This window comes from Pleurodeles waltl, chromosome 12 (genome assembly GCF_031143425.1).
Source record: "Pleurodeles waltl isolate 20211129_DDA chromosome 12, aPleWal1.hap1.20221129, whole genome shotgun sequence".
Lineage (NCBI taxonomy): Eukaryota > Metazoa > Chordata > Amphibia > Caudata > Salamandridae > Pleurodeles > Pleurodeles waltl.
This window is the reverse complement of record NC_090451.1, coordinates 81186542-81207850: the sequence shown is the minus strand read 5'-3', so window position 1 is coordinate 81207850 and position 21309 is coordinate 81186542. Positions and strand designations below refer to the sequence as shown.

At 46.0% G+C, this 21309-nt stretch overlaps 1 protein-coding gene across 1 annotated transcript in view; it reads left to right on the top strand.

Moving 5' to 3' along the window:
• The window catches only part of AP3D1 (adaptor related protein complex 3 subunit delta 1), a 437106-nt gene that overhangs the window by 131399 nt on the left and 284398 nt on the right, over window positions 1-21309 (top strand). Inside the window, exons 12-15 of the mRNA XM_069217822.1 lie at window positions 371-516; window positions 1365-1513; window positions 2699-2929; window positions 12859-13090. Coding sequence (XP_069073923.1) covers window positions 371-516; window positions 1365-1513; window positions 2699-2929; window positions 12859-13090 — 758 coding nt within the window. The remainder of the gene's footprint in view (window positions 1-370; window positions 517-1364; window positions 1514-2698; window positions 2930-12858; window positions 13091-21309) is intronic.

Below are 21309 nucleotides of genomic sequence, written 5' to 3'. Positions count from 1 at the left end.
CTTCTAAGTTCAGAATGTAGTCTGAATACTTAACATTTATCTAGGAAATGTCAGAAATTCAATGACAGTTTGATCACAGCCATGCCTTGCTCTGTACACAAACCTACAACTACCCATTTTTACTCATCCGATTCCTCGTCCCCTCACTGCAGTTATAAAGCATTGGTACAGAATGACATGCCAATGGAAACACTATGATTTGTGAATATTCATCAAAAAACCCTTTACTGAATGCAACTCATTTGGTATTGGTGTCCACAGCACTTTGTAATTTTCAGGCATGAACATCTGTTTCCTTGCAGACCCCCAAATAGTTATGTTTTGCTTAAAAGGAATGTTGTGCTTCAATGTACTGCTTTTACTTCTTTAGTGAAGTATCTTGGACTCTTGGCAATGTCGAAAATTCTGAAGACTCATCCAAAGTCTGTGCAGTCCCACAAGGACTTGATACTCCAATGTCTGGATGACAAGGATGAATCCATCCGGCTCCGGGCATTAGATCTTCTTTATGGAATGGTATGTTGGCAGCGCTGTCTTACTGTCCATTTTATATTGTGTATTTTTCTTAGAACTGCAAGGCTGAATCTACTCCTGTTGAGAGCATGCTTCTATGAAATGCCTTAGCCTTCTGATAAGCGTCCTTCCGTACACTTACTCTTTAATAACACTTAGAAAAATGGAGCTAGTTTGTTTCAAAGCTTTTATTCATAGTCTTTTGTGTATATTCAGTTTTTTAAATGAATCCTTTCCTTTCACTGAAACAACCATCCGTTCATATTCTGCCTCCTTCCATTCCATTTCTTTGGATTGCTGATGGTGATGTTGGTGGGTTTTATAGTAGACATGTACAGCTGCAGACGTTGTCTATTGAAAATGTGTTCACTCAGATATGATTATCTGTGAAATTCATGTTCAGCTATCTGGTTAGCCTTCTTTTTTAAATTAAATGATACAATGCATAAGCAAGTAAATCTAATAAACTTAAAACAAAGAATCTGCCATAAACATAATTTCAAAACATGAAATCGTTGGTGTGTGAATTGTACTCTGGTTTGTTCCTTTTGTCTTCTTTTCCACACCAAAGAGCAATACTGGCTCTGTTGGTGTGTATAGGAAGGAATCACAGTACACTGACTAAGGTCAATAAGGGAATGATGTGGGAAGTGTGGGGAGTTTGGAAGTAGGCATGTCAAGGTAGGAGGGGCTGGATGCATGTAGTGGTTGGTCTGGTGAAGGAATAGAGGGGCAGGAGGGGCGGGTATATGAACAAAGTACAGAGTTTAAATATGGTTCCAGGTTGGTTTGGCAGAGAGGAAGGGGGTTAGAGGAATCGTAACACTGTTTTCCCAACATTTTCTTTTTAGGTTTCAAAGAAGAACTTGATGGAGATTGTGAAGAAATTAATGATCCATGTAGACAAAGCAGAAGGGACAACATACAGGGACGAGCTGCTGACCAAAATCATAGATATATGTAGCCAATCCAACTACCAGTACATCACTAACTTTGAATGGTGAGTGTTTCTGGTTGTAGTGTTAAAATTAGTCTGTCTCACTTTAAATTTACTTACCTATTCTACTCAGAATAAAGATGTACTTTTTTTCAATTGCGTGCACTTGCTGACTTCTAATTCGTTATTCATGCTGGTAATATATGGCACCTGGTCACAACAGAAACATATATTATTAAGTGTGACTATTAAAGGTGAAGCTGTCATCACTATTTGAGCATGTCTGATGGATAAACTATAAATGCCCTTTTGCTACCCTCGACTGCTGAGGTCACCTTGACTGGCTGTGCTGATACTGGTCCCTTTTGCTGCTCTTTTTTGTTTGTCAGTGTTATCCTGCACTGTAATCTTTCACTACTGAACATCTTCACTGCTACATTTGCAGCTAGCCTCCGTCTTGTCCAGGCAATTCTTTCTACCTGTTTCCTTTCAATCCAAGACTACACTGCAACTCTCTTTCTAGCCTATATGTGCATCTATGTCACTTTGCTGTCCTGGTTATCTGTGAATTTGTTACCAGCCCATGCTCCCTGAAGAGCTCTTTGCCTACTACTGCCCCTCCTTCACTGGCTTCTATGTTGCCTCTACGCAGTGCTTCCCACAAGCCCATGTCACCGTACGTACCAGACCACCTCTCTCTAACACTTTGCCCTGCTCCCCAACTTGGCTGTGTCATCAGGTGCTCAGTGGAGTTACTTGTGTTACTGGCCACTCACTAGAGCCAGTATGTCCTGCAGTGCTGCAACTTTGCAAGACCCACATCAGCCACCACTCTACCAATCCCTGTATTAGCCACTGTAGAGTGTTTATCCCTTAGTTCTATTTGTTGCCCACTGTGGAGTCTTTTCCTTGTGCATCATGTGTTTACCTTCAGTCCCTCTGTGGTGCATATCAATTATCAATTGCACAACCCATGGCTGCCTATATTCGCCCAGGTTATTTTGCTAGATTCCAATTTCATTTCCGCTGAATCCCTAGGTTTACATTGAGATAATTCCAGGAGGTCCTGCGAGTACTTTCCAAATGAAGTTATTAGTAAATATAGTTTTTGAAGTAAGGAAAGGTCCATGATATGCTGAGTTCTGTAGCAACTCCACTTGTCACTGGACACTGAAATGTAAGATGAATATGACTTCTTAAAAATGGAATTGGGAGTTCACTGTGGTTCATTCCTTATTCCCACATTAGGTATATAAGCATTCTAGTGGAACTGACACGGTTGGAGGGGACACGACATGGACACCTGATAGCTGCTCAGATGCTTGATGTTGCAATCAGAGTTAAGGCCATTCGCAAGTTTGCTGTGTCCCAGATGGCTACACTTCTGGACAATGCTCATCTGCTGGCTAGCAACACCCAGCGTAATGGGATTTGTGAGGTGCTATATGCTGCTGCCTGGATCTGTGGAGAGTTTTCTGAGTAAGTGCTTTAATGCTGCAATAAAGTTTTTGCCTGTATCCTAGAAATACCATTTAAGTTTGATGTTAAAATTGATCTTGAAAGAGATCAGTTACTTGCACAGTTTTTTATATTGATGGTAGGACTAATGTGGCTTGTTTAATTTGCGCTTTGTTTGCACCATTAAACTTAAACATTTAACCAGTAACATAAAGATACTTGCTACCCATGAATAAGGAGGGACGTTGGGGGTGAGCTTCAGATTTCCCATCAATCAAGCTGGCACATAATGCTAAAATAAAATATACGAGAAGCTGGGGGCACAAGAGGGACTTTAGGGGCAGTGGAAATGGAGAGGAGTGCTGATTGGTTGGGGTACTAAGTGAAAGAAACACATTATTTTGTGAAACAACCACCATGTTTGAAGTCTTTCCAAACCAAGAGAGGGAGACTGTGTCTGTTTTTGTCTTTGTGTATGTGTAAACATTCTTGGTGAAATCTGACAGTCACCTCACCATACCAGACAGAAAGCACCTGAAACCAACTGTTTATCACAAAATAAATTTGAGGGGGTGTAACACTCCAACCACTGCCCTGGAGCCAAGACCCTGTGTATGTGATGCAGGTCCACTACACTGCTTCTGGCACTAGATTGACTATAACTAGATGAACTTAGGTTGACAAATATTTGATTCCAGTGTCTAGGCATCTGTCAGCAATATTAATAGGCATAGTTCCACAGATGATGGCCCAAAGCAGAGAAAACCTTCCCACCCTAATGTATTCTCTGTATCATCTATACCCTGAGCAGATCATGTTCTACTAATTAAAGGACTTGGTTTGGCAAGTAGGAAACTTTCAGACTTTGCCTTGATGTACCTGACAGCTGAAACAAATATTTCTGTTTTGAATCGTATGCTGCACTGGGAGCTAGGGAAGATCACAAATTTAGAGAGAAGTGAGTATGTATGTGGTAGCCAAGAACATGAACAGATTCTCATGCATTTAAAGTTTGTCTGAATGATATTTAGAAGCCCCAACTACAGTGCTTTACCTAAATGTAGCTGTATAAGCCAGCACTGATAAGTGTCTAGTTACATAAGTTGCACTTCTGTAACCAGATCAACTCAATTGCAAGAACATTGTGAAACTTTGTCAGGATTTGTGAGACATTACCTTTATGAATTTCGAATCAATCACTTTAAAGATATACAGCAAATTCTATTTGTGTGGGTAGCATTAATGTTTATTATTTTGCATTTGTTAAAAGATCACCCTGAAACGGTGATTTGCCTGCTTGCAGTCTAGAAAGGGAGGTCATCGCACAGCTCCAGTAAAGCATGGAACAGACGCCCATGATCATTATTGACCTCTTTTTACTGTGCTGCTGTTAAATAACAAGATTCTAATCATACTCATGAAATACTTGGATGAAGATGTCTTGCACAATCCAGAAATTAATCCTGTCTTTCCTCTTAAAGGAGTGGCTCCAGATCAAACACATCACTTTTCTGTCCATCATATAAATGTTAATTGTGGGATTTTCTTTAGACTCTGCACTAGCCCTACTTCTAGACACGCAAACACCTAAAACACAACTTGTAATGGTAGCCTCTTTACGCGTGGCTGTCGTGAATGAACTTAGGGCCCTGCTTTTAACCACTGATCTCTCTTGCTCCTAACATGCACCTCTACTGCTTTCTTGCTTAATCCTCCTTTTTAAATGGACTCATGCTTTACCTGAACTACAGTTACGTCATCATACTTGTGAAATTGTATGTTTCTGCTGTTGCTATGTAAACATCTGTCCATGCATCTGCTACCCAAGTAAATGCAAATTCTTGAGGTACACAATTTCACCACCTTCTTTCAGTTGCCAGCTCAATACTATATAAATACCCATTAGAATAAAATAAAAATAGGCAACATGCGAAGTATGGCAATACCTCTCATTTACTAACAAACGTAGCATGATGTCTCAAGCCTGCAGCACAAAGTGAGAAATCTTGGGATCCTTGAGTTGAGAATTTCTTTAACTGCCAGAACAATGCTGTAGTTAAATGACTAAACTTCATAATGATTAAGTCCAGAAAGGTGTTGCTGTGTATGCAATTCCAACCACCTACTGGAACTGAATCTAGTACTAACAATAACTTTAATCTTGCAACACCATTATCTGATAGAGACTTCTAGTTGCAGATTCCTTACCTTCGAATTTTCCCCAGGCGTCCGACTGGATCCGGAGATTTTTCTTCGAGCAATACCCTTGCGCGTCAGTAGGTGGTGTCTGTTGACTCCGCAGGCGTCGTGGTCGCCGTGATGACGTCAGGAGTAGTACATAGATGCCGCCCTCACGCAGTGACGTCAGTTCTTTTCTTTCCGCGCCACGCGCTGATCCGGAGAGAGATACCCTGGCTATTTTTTGGCCAAATTTGACCGTTTTGTCAAAGTTTTTGTGTACGACTTTGGTGCGTTGAGATGTCCCTGAAGACCGGGTTCAAGCCTTGTGAGGACTGCCATCAGACGATGTCGGTGATGGATCCTCGTCGCTTTTGTCTGTGGTGCCTCGAGCGTGACCATGACCCGAAGTCGTTCTTCGAGTGTCGGGCCATGCACCCGAAAGCTTTGAGGGCGCAGTCCCCAAAGCTAATGGCGGCCCAGCACTCAACTCCGTGTGGGTTCTGGTCTCGCTCAAGAGGAAGGTCTTGAGATCAGTCACGGAGTCATCACCACTCGTCTTCTTCCAAATCCTCGGGTCAAGGTAAGAAGAAGAAGTCCCATCGATCTCAGACTTCACCCCATCACTCGGCTGACGCGATGCGGGACGAGCGTCCACGCACTCGGCCTCCGTACTCGGAGCCTGCATTTGGGTAATCTCCGCGCTTCCCAGAGCCTGAGCAACCCCCGCCCGACTAAAGTAGTTTTACGTGGCCATGTGCCTCATCTTTGGGTGGGCCGACCCCGATGCAGTGCCTTCGGGTCCTACGGGTTCGGCTGAGGGGCCTTCGGGTTCCACGCCGGCGGCTTCGGCCCCGGTCACCGAGGTCACCTCAGGATCCATGCGCGGATCCACACCGACGCCAGTTGCACCTTCGAGACCTTCCCTGGCACTGGGTTGATTATAGACTCTCTCGACGTCAGTAGTGCCCACTATCGACATCGATCCAATTCTTATCCCCGACGTCTCGGAGTCGGAGCGGTGTCAGCCAACGCCGCCATCGGTTTCAGTGGGGCCTATTCGACGAGGTCGGATTCGGACCCTGTAACCGGGCGTCTAGCTCCTCGGTTACTTCTCATCAACCCGGGCCGACAAACCCATACTCCCGGGGCACTTCCGAGAGGCATGGCGTCGACGGAGTGACGTCGGACGCGGCCCAGGAGGGCCAGAAATAGACGAGGGACACCGGACTACGGTGTCTGAGAAGCAGGAAGCGACCCTGCCGTTACAGACCGCAACGAAAGAAGCATCGCGAGTGCCGGAGGAAGAGGAAAGCCAAGCTGTGAATCCGACGAAGCCAGAAGACGGGAGGAGACCTGTACCAGCCTACGGAACCCTTCGAGGAGAATCCGGGGAACCACGAAGAGACCCGCCACGTCCCTGGAGGGGCGTGGCAGTCACAGGTACGATCGTACCTTAAACTTGCCTTTTTACCTAGCTGGTTACCGGAAAGGGGGAAGTCTACAGGGGCTGAAGGGCTGACAGGGGGAAGGTACTACAAGGAAGGGCAGATACTCTGAGCCCTATAAGCAATTAATATACACTGAGTTAAAAACCCTTCCGTCACCCTACCAGCTGTAAAGAACCACTATAAAAAGAGAGAGAGAGTGAATACTCACGGGAAGGTGATTTCACTAAATGATAATAGATATCCAACCACAACCCTGCACCCCCCCCATCTCCCACTACCCCTACTAACCACCTTAAATCTCCATACTTTTACCTCTACACTTACCTCTTGTTTCCTTATTTTGGGGGGGGGGGGGGGGCGGTCGGCTGTCCAACATCACGGGAGAAGAGAACAGACCCCATTCCACCAGGGGATCGACTGGGTTGAGACCTCCATCAGAAACATCTAAAAAGAAGTAAAAGTCCTGGTGAAATAACCAAGGAAACCCTGCAAAGCGACACAAACGAACTAGGAAACCCTAACAATAAAGAAATTACACAACCAAGATCCGGTGCCTATAGCATTATTCCAATATCCATCCCATATAGACATAGAACCCATCACAGTGGTGTCAGAAGTGGGACATTGGAATAGGCAACCCGGACGAAGAGACGATGGAAGGAACTCCCACCATAGCGGATTTGATGCAGCAGTTGGCGGAAGGCCAGAGTCACCTCCAGATAGTGTGGGAAAAGCAACAGAAAGAGGCTAAGGTTGAAAGGGAAGCCCTACAAAGTGCCCTTAAGAGCCAGGCCACTATCATGGACAACAATCAATTGGTACATGAGAACGCTCTAAAATCCTTAACAGACACCATCGCGGCCACCCGAGTACACCCAAACGTGCCAAGCTCAGTGCTACGAAGGTACCAGGAAGGCGAAGACCCGGACGCCCTATTTACAAACTTTGAGCACGTTGCCACTTGGCCTCAAGATAGGTGGGGTCAGTATATTGCTCCTTTATTAATTGGAACCCTCGAAGCAGCCTATCAAGCTGTGAACCCGGGAGGTACTACACCATACCAAGATATTAAAAAGAGTATCCTAGAGAGGGTAGGGTTTGATACAGAACATTATAGAGTTCGGTTTAGGAAAAGCAAGTGGGGACCATCCGAGAATCCAAGAGCCTTGTACTTCAGGGTAAAAGACCTGGGTCTCAAATGGCTTGGACCCATAGGGACTAATAGGGAAGATATTATTGAGGCCATTCTGCTGGAACAGTATCTAGAGGCTCTACCTGTCAGCACCCGTAACTGGATCAAACAACATCCTAGTCCCGACACGAATACCACCATTGAGTTGGCCTGTGCTTTCCACCACTCCCTTGAGTTTAAAACTCCCCTCCATCGCATAGCCCCTACAACATCACAACAAAACATGGGACCGAAACCCCCCTTGGGAAGAAGACCAGTCGAAGATCCGGTAAAATCTAGAGGGATGGAGAAACCGTTCTTTCAACAACCCCTATGCTATAGTTGCGGGGAGTAGGGCCGCATAGCCCGGTCATGTCCTCTTAAAAATGAGAATACAGAACCTATGGAGATAGGTATTACTAGAGGTAGGGTTTTCTTCACCGGGGGAAAAGATACCCAATATAAGAAAGAGATATTACTCAATGGGAGACTAACCATGGTACTTATTGACTCTGGATGTAGCCAGTCAGTAATCAGGGCTGACCTGATCGACAGGCATGCCATTACTCCTGGGATTACCGTTTCAATTTGCTGTATCCATGGAGAAACCTGAGAATACCCCATGACTTGGGCCACCCTTTCTTGGGAGGGGAAAGAAACACCAGTAAGAATGGGGGTAGTAGAACATTTGGTTGAAGAAGATATAATCGGAACGGATTATAAGGACTTTGCTGTTCTATTGGATAGTACAAGGAGTCAGGAAGATATTGGTTCCTGGTGGAAGAATGCCCCTTTTTCCAGCACACAAATACAACCTCAGGCTATCCGGTATAAACCCAGTAGAAAAGAGAAACGGGTAGCCAAGAGACTCTATGGACAGAAGGACACGGCCTATAACCGGGTAATTACACGAGTCCACAACCTCAATAGTCTTCCCCCATTCTGTACGTGTCAAAGGGAAGATCCTAGCCTGCTTAACGCCTGGAGAACTGCCCGACCTCGAAACCCGAAAGATAAGGGTCCTTCTTTCTCAATAATTAAAAATCTACTTTATAGATTCACTAACACTGACAGTCAGGAAAAGAAACAACTACTGGTTCCCGAGCCTTATAGCCTGATAGGATTCTTCTCCCGAATAGGCTTTCCTAGAGAGATCCTGACAGATCACGGAACACAATTCAGGTCCAATCTCATGGCTCAGATCTGTCCGCTCCTAGGAATTAAACAACTAAGGACGGCAGTTTATCATCCTTAAACCGATGGCGGATAATCCCAAAAGAACCCAGATATTCCACATAAATCTGCTTAAAAAATGGGAGGAGCCTACAGGTTCTCCGGCAACTGGATGTTTGGTCAGTACGGTTAAAGAGTTAGAAATAGGATGGTGTCCTACAGATAGATGTTCCAAACCAGAAGAGCCTCTGAGAAATATGCGCCTCACGTCAAAGCAAGAAAACCAGTTGTCATAATCGCTTATTTTCTACGCAGCCCGGTAAAACCACCTTGGTGCAGCACCAAATTATAACCCAGCCAGGCAAAATAGTCAGGTTACGACCCTATCGTATTCCTGAGGCCCGAAAAATCTTAGTAGAAAAAGAAATAGAAAAAGTGTTAGACATGGGTATTATAGAGCCTTCAAAAAGTCCATGGTGTTCTCCGGTGGTGTTAGTTCCCAAACCGGATGGGTCAATACGTTTCTGTATTGACTTCAGACAGGTCAATGCGGTGTCCCAATTTGACACCTATCCCCTTCCCAGGGTAGACAAACTTATAGAAAGACTCTGGAAAGCCAAGTACATGTCCACCCTTGATTTGACAAAGGGATACTGGCAGATTACATTGTCATCAGAGGATAAAGAAAAAACAGCCTTCTCTACCTCCTTGGGCTTATATCATTTTAACGTCCTCACTTTTGGTTTACATGGGGCATCAGCCACATTCCAACGTCTTATAGACTCGGTACTACGACCTCACTCCAGATACGCTGCTGCCTATCTGGATGATATTGTTATCTATAGTGAGACCTGGGATGACCACTTAAGTAATTTACATAAAATCTTTTCTGTCTTACACCAAGCGGGACTCACAGCCAATCCTTCTAAAAGCCGTTTAGCCTTTCATGAAATCTCTTATTTGGGCTATCACATTGGAGGAGGTATCATCAAACCCCAAATGAACAAAGTAGAAGCCATTACTTGCATAAAAGCTCCTACCACGAAAAAGGAGATACGTTCCTTTTTAGGCCTCGTTGGTTATTATAGGAGATTTATACCACATTATTCGACCCTGGCAGCGCCTTTGACTGATCTCCTGAAGAAAGGACAGCCCAGAAATATTGTAAGTCTCAACCCTGCCCAAACCCATAGTTACCAAACGTTACACTTCAGAGGTCGCTGGTCCCTGTTGTATGCATCGCTGTTGCAGTTTTTCGAGTCAGGAGACAGGGCGGTAGGGCTGGGGCCAAAGCAGTTGTCGTCTTCCGTCATCTCTGCAGGGCTTTCAGGTCAGCAGTCCTTCTTAGTTCAGGTTGCAGGAATCCGATTTCCTGGGTTCTGGGATGCCCCCAAATATTTAATTTAGGGGTGTGTTTTGGTCTGGGAGGGCAGTAGCCAGTGGCTACTGTCCTGGAGGGTGGCTACACCCTCTTTGTACTTCCTCCCTGTGGGGAGTGGGGCACATCCCTAATCCTATTGGGGGAATCCTCCAAACTTAAGATGGAGGATTTCTAAAGGCAGGGGTCAGTTCAGCTCAAGACACCTTAGGGGCTGTCCTGACTGGTGGGTGACTCCTCCTTGTTTTTCTCATTATCTCCTCCAGCCTTGCTGCCAAAAGTGGGTGCAGTGGCCGGAGGGGCAGGCATCTCCACTAGCTGAGATGCCCTGTGGCGCTGTAACAAAAGGGGTGAGCCTTTGAAGCTCACCACCAGTATTACATTTCCTGCAGGGGGAGGTGAGAAGCACCTCCACCCAGTACAGGCTTTGTTCCTGGCCACAGAGTGACAAAGGCACTCTCCCCATGTGGCCAGCAACTCGTCTGGTTGTGGCAGGCTGGCATAAACTGGTCAACCTAACACTAGAAGTCGGATTAGTATTCAGAGGGCATCTGTAAGATGCCCTCTGGGTGCATTTTACAATACATTCCACACTATTATCAGTGTTTATTTATTGTGCTGAGAAGTTTGGTACCAAACTTCCCAGATTTCAGTGCAGCCATTATGGAACTGTGGAGTTCGTGTTTGACAAACTCCCAGACCATATACTCTTATGGCTAGCCTGCACTTACAATGTCTAAGGTTTTGCTTAGACACTGTAGGGACATAGTGCTCATGCACGTTTTTTCTCACCTGTGGTATAATGCACCCTGCCTTAGGGTTGTAAGGCCTGCTAGTGGGACAACTTACCTATGCCACAGGCAGTGTGAGGTTGGCATGGCACTCTGAGGGGAGTGCCATGTCGACTTAGTAATTTTCTCCCCACCAGCACACACAAGCTGTGAGGCAGTGTGCATGTGCTGAGTGAGGGGTTCCCAGGGTGGCATAAGACATGCTGCAGCCCTTAGAGACCTTCCCTGGCATCAGGGCCCTTGGTACCCAGGGGTACCATCCACATGGGACTTATCTGAGTGCCAGGGCTGTGCCAATTGTGGAAGCAAAGGTACAGTTTAGAAAGTACACTGGTGCTGGGGCGTGGTTAGCAGGGTCCCAGCACACTTTCAATCATAACTGGCATCAGAAAAAGGCAAAAAGACGGGGGGTAACCATGCCAAGGAGGCATTTCCTTACACAGTCACTCTGCGGCTAGCCATAATCCTTTCTTAGAAGTGTAACTTGACGAATGTGTCAACAACAACCAGCACTGTCTAAAATAAGTAATAAATAAAGTGTGGCTTTATCACAGAGAGTTATGTACTCAAAAACTGTACCACTCACTTGCCTGAATAAGCTAGACTCACCAGCAACTACGCTGCACAGGCACACCAATCACCAATCACCAATGATATCCCACTAAAAAGAAAAAAGAAAAGCAAATTAGACATAAAACAACACAAATATCATTGTGCACAAATCCAACGACAATTTCACACCCAACCCTGCATTTAGTACACCACCTACAAACATGTCATTCATGCATGGCAACAATACTTCTTTGGAGTAAATTGTTTTTACTTACCTAAAACATGCATCTACGCAAACCGCAGGTCAACCACTGCCAAAACCGTAAGAAGCCACAGCAAAGGAAGCAAAAGCATTGAACTAGAACAAAAAGGAGAAATAAACTGTTATAATCACAAATGTAAATACTTCGCCAGTTGACAAACACCCTGCCACCAAGCATTTAGACATTGTCCCTGGTGCCTAAGTGGATTCTGTCCCCCTTGGGGGCAGATGGGCCTACAAAAAATAGGCCGATCTTCCCCCAATGGGGGCAGATATGGCAAACAGTAATGTGCCCCCTTTGAGGGGGTGACCCTTGCCAAAGGGGCCGCTCACCCACACAAAACACTCACACAAAACTCACACTGACACTCCCTGGTGACTAAGTGGATTTGGGCCTAACAAATAAGGGGGGCAGAAATGGCCAACAGTTCTGTGCCCCCTTTGGGGGGGGAGGGGGGGTGTGACCCTTGCCAAAGGGGGTGCCCCTCCCCCAACACCTTTTGTATGTCCTCTCTCCAAACAAAGGAAATAGCTTCCAGCGCAGCCCTGGCATAATTTGATGATGTCGGCCTGCTGTGAGCACGCTGTTGTCATCAGAATGCGAAGGGTGGGGCCGGGGGTGGAAGGGGAAGCGATTCCTCTTCTATTCCTGACGGAGGGAGGAGGCCCCATGGGAGGAGCTCTAGGGCTCCGCTCCCACTGTGGGCCTGGTGCAGGACGAGCTGGTCTTGTCTTCAGCACACAGGAACCGTGTCTCTCTAAAGATATTCTAGTCTTTAGAAGATACCTTCTGCATGCCAGAAGTGGGCACGTTATAGGTACCAAGTGGCGTCCCGATGTATGTGAGGGCATATATGGATAAGGTTTTAAGCAAGGTGTTTGTTTAATGCACCTATCTGTAAAGCAAAACGGAGAGAAGTGACTGGATGTATAGCACACATACTTGTTTGAATCTTAATCTATGAATGGTTTAACGTAAAATGTTCTTTTCTAGGCATCTTCCAGAACCAAGCCAGACCCTTGAAGCCATGCTGCGGTCGAAAGTCACTACATTGCCTGGCCACATCCAGGCTGTATATGTGCAGAACATGGTTAAACTCTATGCATCCATACTGCAGAGGAAGGAACAAGATGGAGAGAAGGAAGCGGCCCAGGAAATCACACAACTAATGATTGATCGAATGCCTCAATTTGTGCAGAGCGCAGATCTGGAGGTCCAGGAGCGGGTAATGCATATTTTCTTTCATTGTACTTTGAGAGTGCTCAGACCATTTAACAGGTGTTGTTTTCTAATATTGAAGTTATTCTGTGTTTTTTTTAGATAGTATATTCCTGTTGAATTAATATGTATGTATATTCTGTAGTTTAGAAGCCGGAAATCTTGATTGTTGTGTAATGCCTTTAAATTCTCATCTTGGATTTTTTCCTGTGTTGTCCTGTGACTTCTCATTAATAGCATAATGAAAATATTTTCAGTTGCATAGGTTCATAGGTTTTTTTCTCTCCTGTGTTGTGAGAATTTCACTACTGCACCTTGCTAAATTCTCATTGGCCCTTTAAAAAATCTTCAGCATGCAGTATTTTCACCTGATTTTACCACCTTTGACTTGTTGAGACCAGCAATTTAGAGGCAGACATTTTCTTTACATCTTGACCCATAGTTGGTGAAACAAATTATACATCTAGCTGAGTTTTCAAGCATTGGAATTTTCTGGTGATGGGGGTTCATTTTTTCTTTAGAGAAGACAATGTCCACTTTATTTTTTTAGCATTAGGAGAAATTAAAACTCTTTAGAGACAAAAGTGGTTGCTCTTGTACATACCTGCAGTCTTATGTTATTTTGTATAGCTTCTCACCTGTTCTTTCATCATCTCGGTGGGCAACAAGATCAAGGCTAATATGATGTACATAGCTCCTGCTTCACCTAGATGTATTTGAACCTTGGATCTTGCCTGATCGTTGAAACTTGACAGAGCATGGACTTTCCATCTTCAGTTGGAAAGTTGTAGTTTTCTTCCAGGGGATCCTCATCTATAGTCATAAACATTGAATAGACCTGCCACGTGTGGGGCCCCCGGAGCACTTTTTTTTTTAGGAGGGGAAAAAAATGCCCAAATTACTTTGAGTTTTCATTTAGATTATCTTGCAGAGATGAAGGTTTTTTTTTTTTGGGGGAAAACAGAAACCATTAAGTATAATCAGTCTTTATTTGAAAAGAAAACTGCAAGGGAATGAAAGGCATTTTTAGCCAGTAGGCTGCATTTAAAGCACAACAGAGAAAACTGGTAGTGTGCCTTTGAGACCTCACAGAACCCTCTGTATCCCATCATACCCCACAGGTGACAGTTAGGTCAGTTTTTTCCCCAGCTCCTACAGTTAGCACTGAGCTCTGCAATTTCTCTGACATTTTCTCTTCGAAATCACTATTGTTTACTATCATTTGACAGTTTTAAGTATCTAGAGTACACAAAACTGTTTTTCTGACTGAAAAAGATAATTTGTTCTGTCAAATCATCCTTAGATGTTTTGTGAAGTGCCCTTCTTGTGGAAAAAAGAAGACGCACACTGATCTACATTCAGTCTGTATTGTTTGTCTCCCTGCATCTCACCTTCTAGATCTCACAATTAGGAAAGATTTATGTAATGCAGAACTAAGAAACGATAAAGTTTAATCACAGCCTTTGTTTTTGCCTGATTGTTGGAATTTGCCAGGGTGTGGACTTTCTATCCTCAGCTGGAAAATTGTAGTTCTGGTTCTTGAATGAAAGCATTGCTCTGGAATCTTTAGCCTTTTCCCTTGTTGTCAGTTGCTCATTTCTGATACTATAAAATCTGGAACAACTTTTTTGGGAAGGAAGAAGTTGGTGCTGCAATATATTTGACCTTTTCCCTGGTTATTCCTTGAATGTGATCCTGATGTTAAATGAATTGCTACTATACTGATAAAGTGAGCCTTGCAAATGTGTTTCTCCTTATTGATGCTAAGCACATATTCTAATGGATACATCTACCTGTGGATTCCTCATCTTTGGTATATCTCCAGTGCGCCAGCACTCTACTGAAACTTTTTTCATAGCTTTGCACGGTAATGAGGGCGTCATAATGCCATGGCTCCGCATGCGACTCTGTGTGATTTAATTGGAGCCATTAGAAGCCCTTGTTGGCGTCCTGATGTCAGTTCCCTTTTTACTGCTCCTTTGACGCATAAAAATTTTTTCATCGCTCCCTTAGGTTTCTGTTGGCGAAAATGTTTCAAGTTAGAAGAACAGTGGATACTGTTTGTAGGAAGTTGGCTCTGTATGCACTATTTCAAAGTAAGGAATAGTATGCACAGAGTCCAAGGGTTCCCCTTAGAGGTAAGATAGTGGCAAAAAGAGATAATACTAATGCTCTATTTTGTGGTAGTGTGGTCGAGCAGTAGGCTTATCAAAGGAGTAGTGTTAAGCATTTGTTGTACATACACACAGGCAATAAATGAGGAACACACACTCAGAGACAATTCCAGGCCAATAGGTTTTTGTATAGAAAAATATATTTTCTTAGTTTATTTTAAGAACCACAGGTTCAAATTCTACATGTAATATCTCATTTGAAAGGTATTGCAGGTAAGTACTTTAGGAACTTTGAATAATCACAATAGCATATATACTTTTTACATAAAACACATATAGCTATTTTAAAAGTGGACACAGTGCAATTTTCACAGTTCCTGGGGGAGGTAAGTAATTGTTAGTTCTTGCAGGTAAGTAAACCACCTACGGGGTTCAAATTGGGGTCCAAGGTAGCCCACCGTTGGGGGTTCAGAGCAACCCCAAAGTTACCACACCAGCAGCTCAGGGCTGGTCAGGTGCAGAGTTCAAAGTGGTGCCCAAAACGCATAGGCTTCAATGGAGACGGGGGTGCCCCGGTTCCAGTCTGCCAGCAGGTAAGTACCCGCGTCTTCGGAGGGCAGACCAGGGGGGTTTTGTAGGGCACCGGGGGGGGGACACAAGTTAGCACAGAAAGTACACCCTCAGCAGCACAGGGGCGGCCGGGTGCAGTGCGCAAACACAAGTCGGGTTTTCAATAAGTTTCAATGGGAGACCAAGGGGTCTCTTCAGCGATGCAGGCAAGGGGGGGGCTCCTCGGGGTAGCCACCACCTGGGCAAGGGAGAGGGTCTCCTGGGGGTCACTCCTGCACTGGAGTTCCGATCCTTCAGGTCCTGGGGGCTGCGGGTGCAGGGTCTTTTCCAGGCGTTGGGATTTTGGGATTCAGACAGTCGCGGTCAGGGGGGAGCCTCGGGATTCCCCCTGCAGGCGTCGCTGTGGGGGCTCAGGGGGGACAACTTTGGTTACTCACAGTCTTGGAGTCGCCGGGGAGTCCTCCCTGTAGCGTTGTTTCTTCACCAGTCGAGTCTGGGTCGCCGGGTGCAGTGTTGCAAGTCTCACGCTTCTGGCGGGAATTGCAGGGGTCTTTAAAGTTGCTCCTCTGGAAACAAAGTTGCAGTCTTTGTTGAACAGGGCCGCTGTTCTCGGGAGTTTCTTGGTCCTTTTAGAGCAGGGCAGTCCTCTGAGGATTCAGAGGTCGCTGGTCCTGGGGAAAGCGTCACTGGAGCAGTTTTCTTCCGAAGGGGGGAGACAGGCCGGTAGGGCTGGGGCCAAAGCAGTTGGTGTCTCCGTCTTCTCTGCAGGGTTTTTCAGCTCAGCAGTCCTCTTCTTCTTAGGTTGCAGGAATCTGAGTTCCTAGGTTCTGGGGAGCCCCTAAATACAGAATTTAGGGGTGTGTTTAGGTCAGGGAGGGCAGTAGCCAATGGCTACTAGCCCTGAGGGTGGCTACACCCTCTTTGTGCCTCCTCCCAAGGGGAGGGGGTCACATTCCTATCCCTATTGGGGGGATCCTCCATCTGCAAGATGGAGGATTCCTAAAAGTCAGTCACTTCAGCTCAGGTTGCCTTAGGGGCTGTCCTGACTGGTCAGTGACTCCTCCTTCTTTTTCTCATTATCTCCTCCGGCCTTGCCGCCAAAAGTGGGGCCGTGGCCGGAGGGGGCAGGCAACTCCACTAGCTGGAATGCCCTGTGGTGCTGGAACAAAGGGGGTGAGCCTTTGAGGCTCACCGCCAGGTATTACAGCTCCTGCCTGGGGGAGGTGATAGCATCTCCACCCAGTGCAGGCTTTGTTACTAGCCACAGAGTGACAAAGGCACTCTCCCCATGTGGCCAGCAACATGTCTCGAGTGTGGCAGGCTGCTAGAACTAGTCAGCCTACACGGGTAGTTGGATTAGGTTTCAGGGGGCACCTCTAAGGTGCCCTCTGGGGTATATTTTACAATAAAATGAACACTGGCATCAGTGTGCATTTATTGTGCTGAGAAGTTTGATACCAAACTTCCCAGTTTTCAGTGTAGCCATTATGGTGCTGTGGAGTTCGTGTTCGACAGACTCCCAGACCATATACTCTTATGGCTACCCTGCACTTACAATGTCTAAGGTTTTGCTTAGACACTGTAGGGGCACAGTGCTCATGCACTGGTGCCCTCACCCATGGTATAGTGCACCCTGCCTTAGGGCTGTAAGGCCTGCTAGAGGGGTGACTTATCTATACTGCATAGGCAGTGTGAGGTTGGCATGGCACCCTGAGGGGAGTGCCATGTCGACTTACTCGTTTTGTCCTCACCAGCACACACAAGCTGGCAAGCAGTGTGTCTGTGCTGAGTGAGGGGTCCCCAGGGTGGCATAAGATATGCTGCAGCCCTTAGAGACCTTCCCTGGCATCAGGGCCCTTGGTACTAGGGGTACCAGTTACAAGGGACTTACCTGGATGCCAGGGTGTGCCAATTGTGTGAACAAAAGTACAGGTTAGGGAAAGAACACTGGTGCTGGGGCCTGGTTAGCAGGTCTCAGCACACTTTCAATTCAAAACATAGCATCAGCAAAGGCAAAAAGTCAGGGGGTAACCATGCCAAGGAGGCATTTCCTTACACTGTTTTTCTGCAACAATGTCTCCACCGAGGAAGTCCAGATTCAAGCCCAGCTGAGAGTGTGAGGATCAGATGTCGATCATGAAGCCTCATGATGACTGTCTTTGGTGTCTCAGCTCGGACCACAACGTCGACGCCTGTTCTTCGTTCCAGAAGATGAACCCGAAGGCCTTGAAAGAAAGATAGGTGAAACTCTTCATGGCCATGGTGAAGAAGGAGAAGATAACTCATTGGAAGTCTCAGCCTTGTTCGGAGTCACCTTCTCCACACTCTTCAATGTCATTCAAGAAGAGGCACAAAAAGAAGTGGCATCATAGTTCCTGGCATCAATCTTCAAGAGCTGTATCTCCGATATCAGTGTGTCCGCGTCAGAGGTCGACGGAAGGCTCTCCGGCTCCATCTCCTGTATCCTGTCAGATGTCGCTTTCGAGTCTGATAAGACCACAGACTTCACCTGTGCCTCCTGATCTGGACCCTGAAGTGGTCCCTCTGACTACAGTTCTTCCTTAGCCTTCTCAACAGTAACAAGATTATCTAGCTTTTCCCGTTCCTGGAATAGAGCCTTCCATCTTCCTTAATGCTATGTATAACATTTTCAGTAGGGCAGTAACTCTATCTGATATGCCTGCTGTGCGGGCCCATGGGTCTGATATCTTATTCCCTGGGAGGCTTCCTGGTGCCGTATCAGCAGGCTGGTTCTCCGGCGCCAAAGAAGATTTCTCCTTCTCAGATTGGAACTCTGCAGGAGTCATTGGCGCCGATTGCGCTCTCGTCGATGTCCGAAGGCTCCATGTCGGGATCCCAGCATTCAACTCCAGTTCCTTTGGATTCAGCGGATCAGGTGTTAAAGTCTCAGGTGCCGATACCAGCATTGCCGGCACCAATGGAGTTAAAGTTAGATCCTGTAGGGAAGTTCAATGTCTTTTAGAAGAGGAGCAATATTTGTGTTCTCAGCAGGATCCTGACCTGGAAGAAGGTGAAATTATTACACATGATCCTGAATTTGAGGGACTGGATGTTGCAAGTGGCTTGAACACTTCCCCAGAATGGGTGGTGTTGTCACCAAAGGATATGCCTCTGCCTGAAGTCATGTCATACCATGCAGTAATAAGAAAGGCTGTGGACATTTTGGAGTTGACCCTTCCTACAGCAGTCTAAAAAAGTCTAATTAAGTCTAATTTGTTAGCAGAAATACTTCATTGAGCTTCCTCTAGTATTACCTTTTAGTGAGGCCTTGACTGAACCTGTCTTAGACATTTGGCAAAAACCTTTGTCGACTCCGGCAGTGTCTTAACCAATACCCAGAAAGTACAAGACTGCTCCAGGGAATCCTGTGTTCTTGAGTAGTCCTCCTCAACCTGAAAGTTTGGTGGTTCAGGCTCCTGTTTTTCGAGGTTTTCCCCAGGATCTTCCCCAACTTTTCCAGCAGACAGGGAGTCTAAAAAGATGGAGCAATCTGGGAAGAAAGTATTTTGTTCAACGACTATGACTTTGAAATCTGCCAATGCCACATGTGTTTGGGGCCACTATATTCATGTCTTGATGGTTTCTGCCAAGGCTGTGGTTCCAAAGCTGTCAAAAGATGTTCAGGAACACTTTGCAGAATTCTTGAATGACAGCCAGGTGGCAGCAACACAAGTTATCCCATTGGGCCTGGATACTGCTGATTCAGTGGCTAGGGTAATGGGAACCTCTGTTGCTATGAGAAGGCACGCCTGGTTAAGAGGATCTGGATTTTCACCTGATGGGCAAGCCTCTCTAATGGATTTGCCTTTCGATGGTGCAAAGCTGTTTGGCGCCTAGGCTGATTCTAATTTGGAAAGGTTTAAGGACAGCAAAGCGACAGCGAGGTCTTTAGGCCTTCAAACTCAGCCTAGAGACTTCAGGCCCTTTTGCAAGTTCCTGGGTTTTGACCCAAACTATTCCTTTTGTGGCAGGCAGCAGTCCCAGCAGCAACAGTCTGCGAATCCACTTTCCAAGTCTTACAGAGGGTGTGGTAAAGTCAGACAATGAGGAGCTGCCCATCCGCCTTCCTCCTCCTCTTTCTCTTCTTCCCCGGCCAACGTCACAGGAAAGCAGCCCTAGTTTCACCTTCTTAGACTATGCTTTGCCAGTGGGAGGACGTTTGTCTCATTTTCTACCACAGTGGAGGTCCAGAACATTGGACCTGTGGGTTTTGAGTATAGTAGAGAGTATAGTGGGTACTCTCTACCCTTCCAGGATTTTCCCCCACCTTTCCCTCCCAATCAGGATTTTTGTTCAGAAGACCATCTTCTGCTCCTCCAACAGGAGGTACAATCCCTGCTTCAAAGAGGGCACAGTGGAGTTGGTTCAGGAGCAGGAACAAGTTCAGGGATGTTACAGTACTTCCTGGTTCCCAAAACGGACAGTCATTTGCGGCCGATCCTAGACCTCAGGGTTTTGAATTTGTTCCTCAAGCAGGAGAAAATCAAAATACTGACCCTTTCACAGGTGCTTCTTGCGCTAGACAAGGAAGACTGGATGGTTTGAATTACTTTGCTGGATGTGTTTTTTCACATTCCCATTCTGCAGCTGCACAGGAAGTATCTTTGCTTTACGGTGGGGTCACAACATTACCAGTTTGCTGCCCTTTTGTTTGTCAGTTCCGCACCTCAAGTCTTCACAAAGGTGATGGCAGTAGTAGTGACACATTTCCGAAGGTGGGGAGTTCTGGTATTCCCTTACCTGGATGATTGGGTGATCAAAGCCAAGTCTCCAGAGTTGGTGTTGCGTCACTTGTAGTTGACAACTGAGTTATTGTACAACCTGGGCTTTTTCATAAACGTGCCCAGATCTCTCCTAGAGCCCTCTCAGTGCACCCTGTTCGCAGGGACAGTACTGGACACCACAGTGAATTGTGCCTACCCTCCTCCTCATAGAATGTGGGACATTCAGACTATGATTCTGATCTTTCAAAATGGAGCAATGGTTCCAGTCCTGAAGTTCATATGCCTGCTCAGTCTGATAACTTCCTGCATTCTGTTTGCCACCCATGCACACTGGCAAATGAGGGCCCTTCAGTGGTGCCTCTGCAGGCAGTGGTTTCAGAACAACAGAGATCTCAGTTGGTCAAAATCTCCAGAGACACTGCAGCGGATCTTCAACAGTGGGGTGAGGATGGTGATCTATCTCAAGGGAAGCCGTTTTGTCCTCCACCTCCAGTGGCCACAGTGATAACCAATGCCTCCACTCTAGGGTGGGGAGCGCATCTGGGGGATCTGGAGATCAAAGGATAGGGGTCGCCAGAGGAACTATTGTTGCACATCAGTCTGTTGGAACTGCGGGTGATTCGTCTGGCTATCAAGGCCTTCCTCCCTCTATTTGCGGTCAGCCAGTGCAGGTCTTGACAGACAATATTACCTCAATGTGATATGTCAACTAACAGGGAGGTTGGGGTTGTATCTCCTTTACAAAGAATCTCTGACTCTGGTCCTGTAATCAGGATCATCGAATATGCATCATGGTA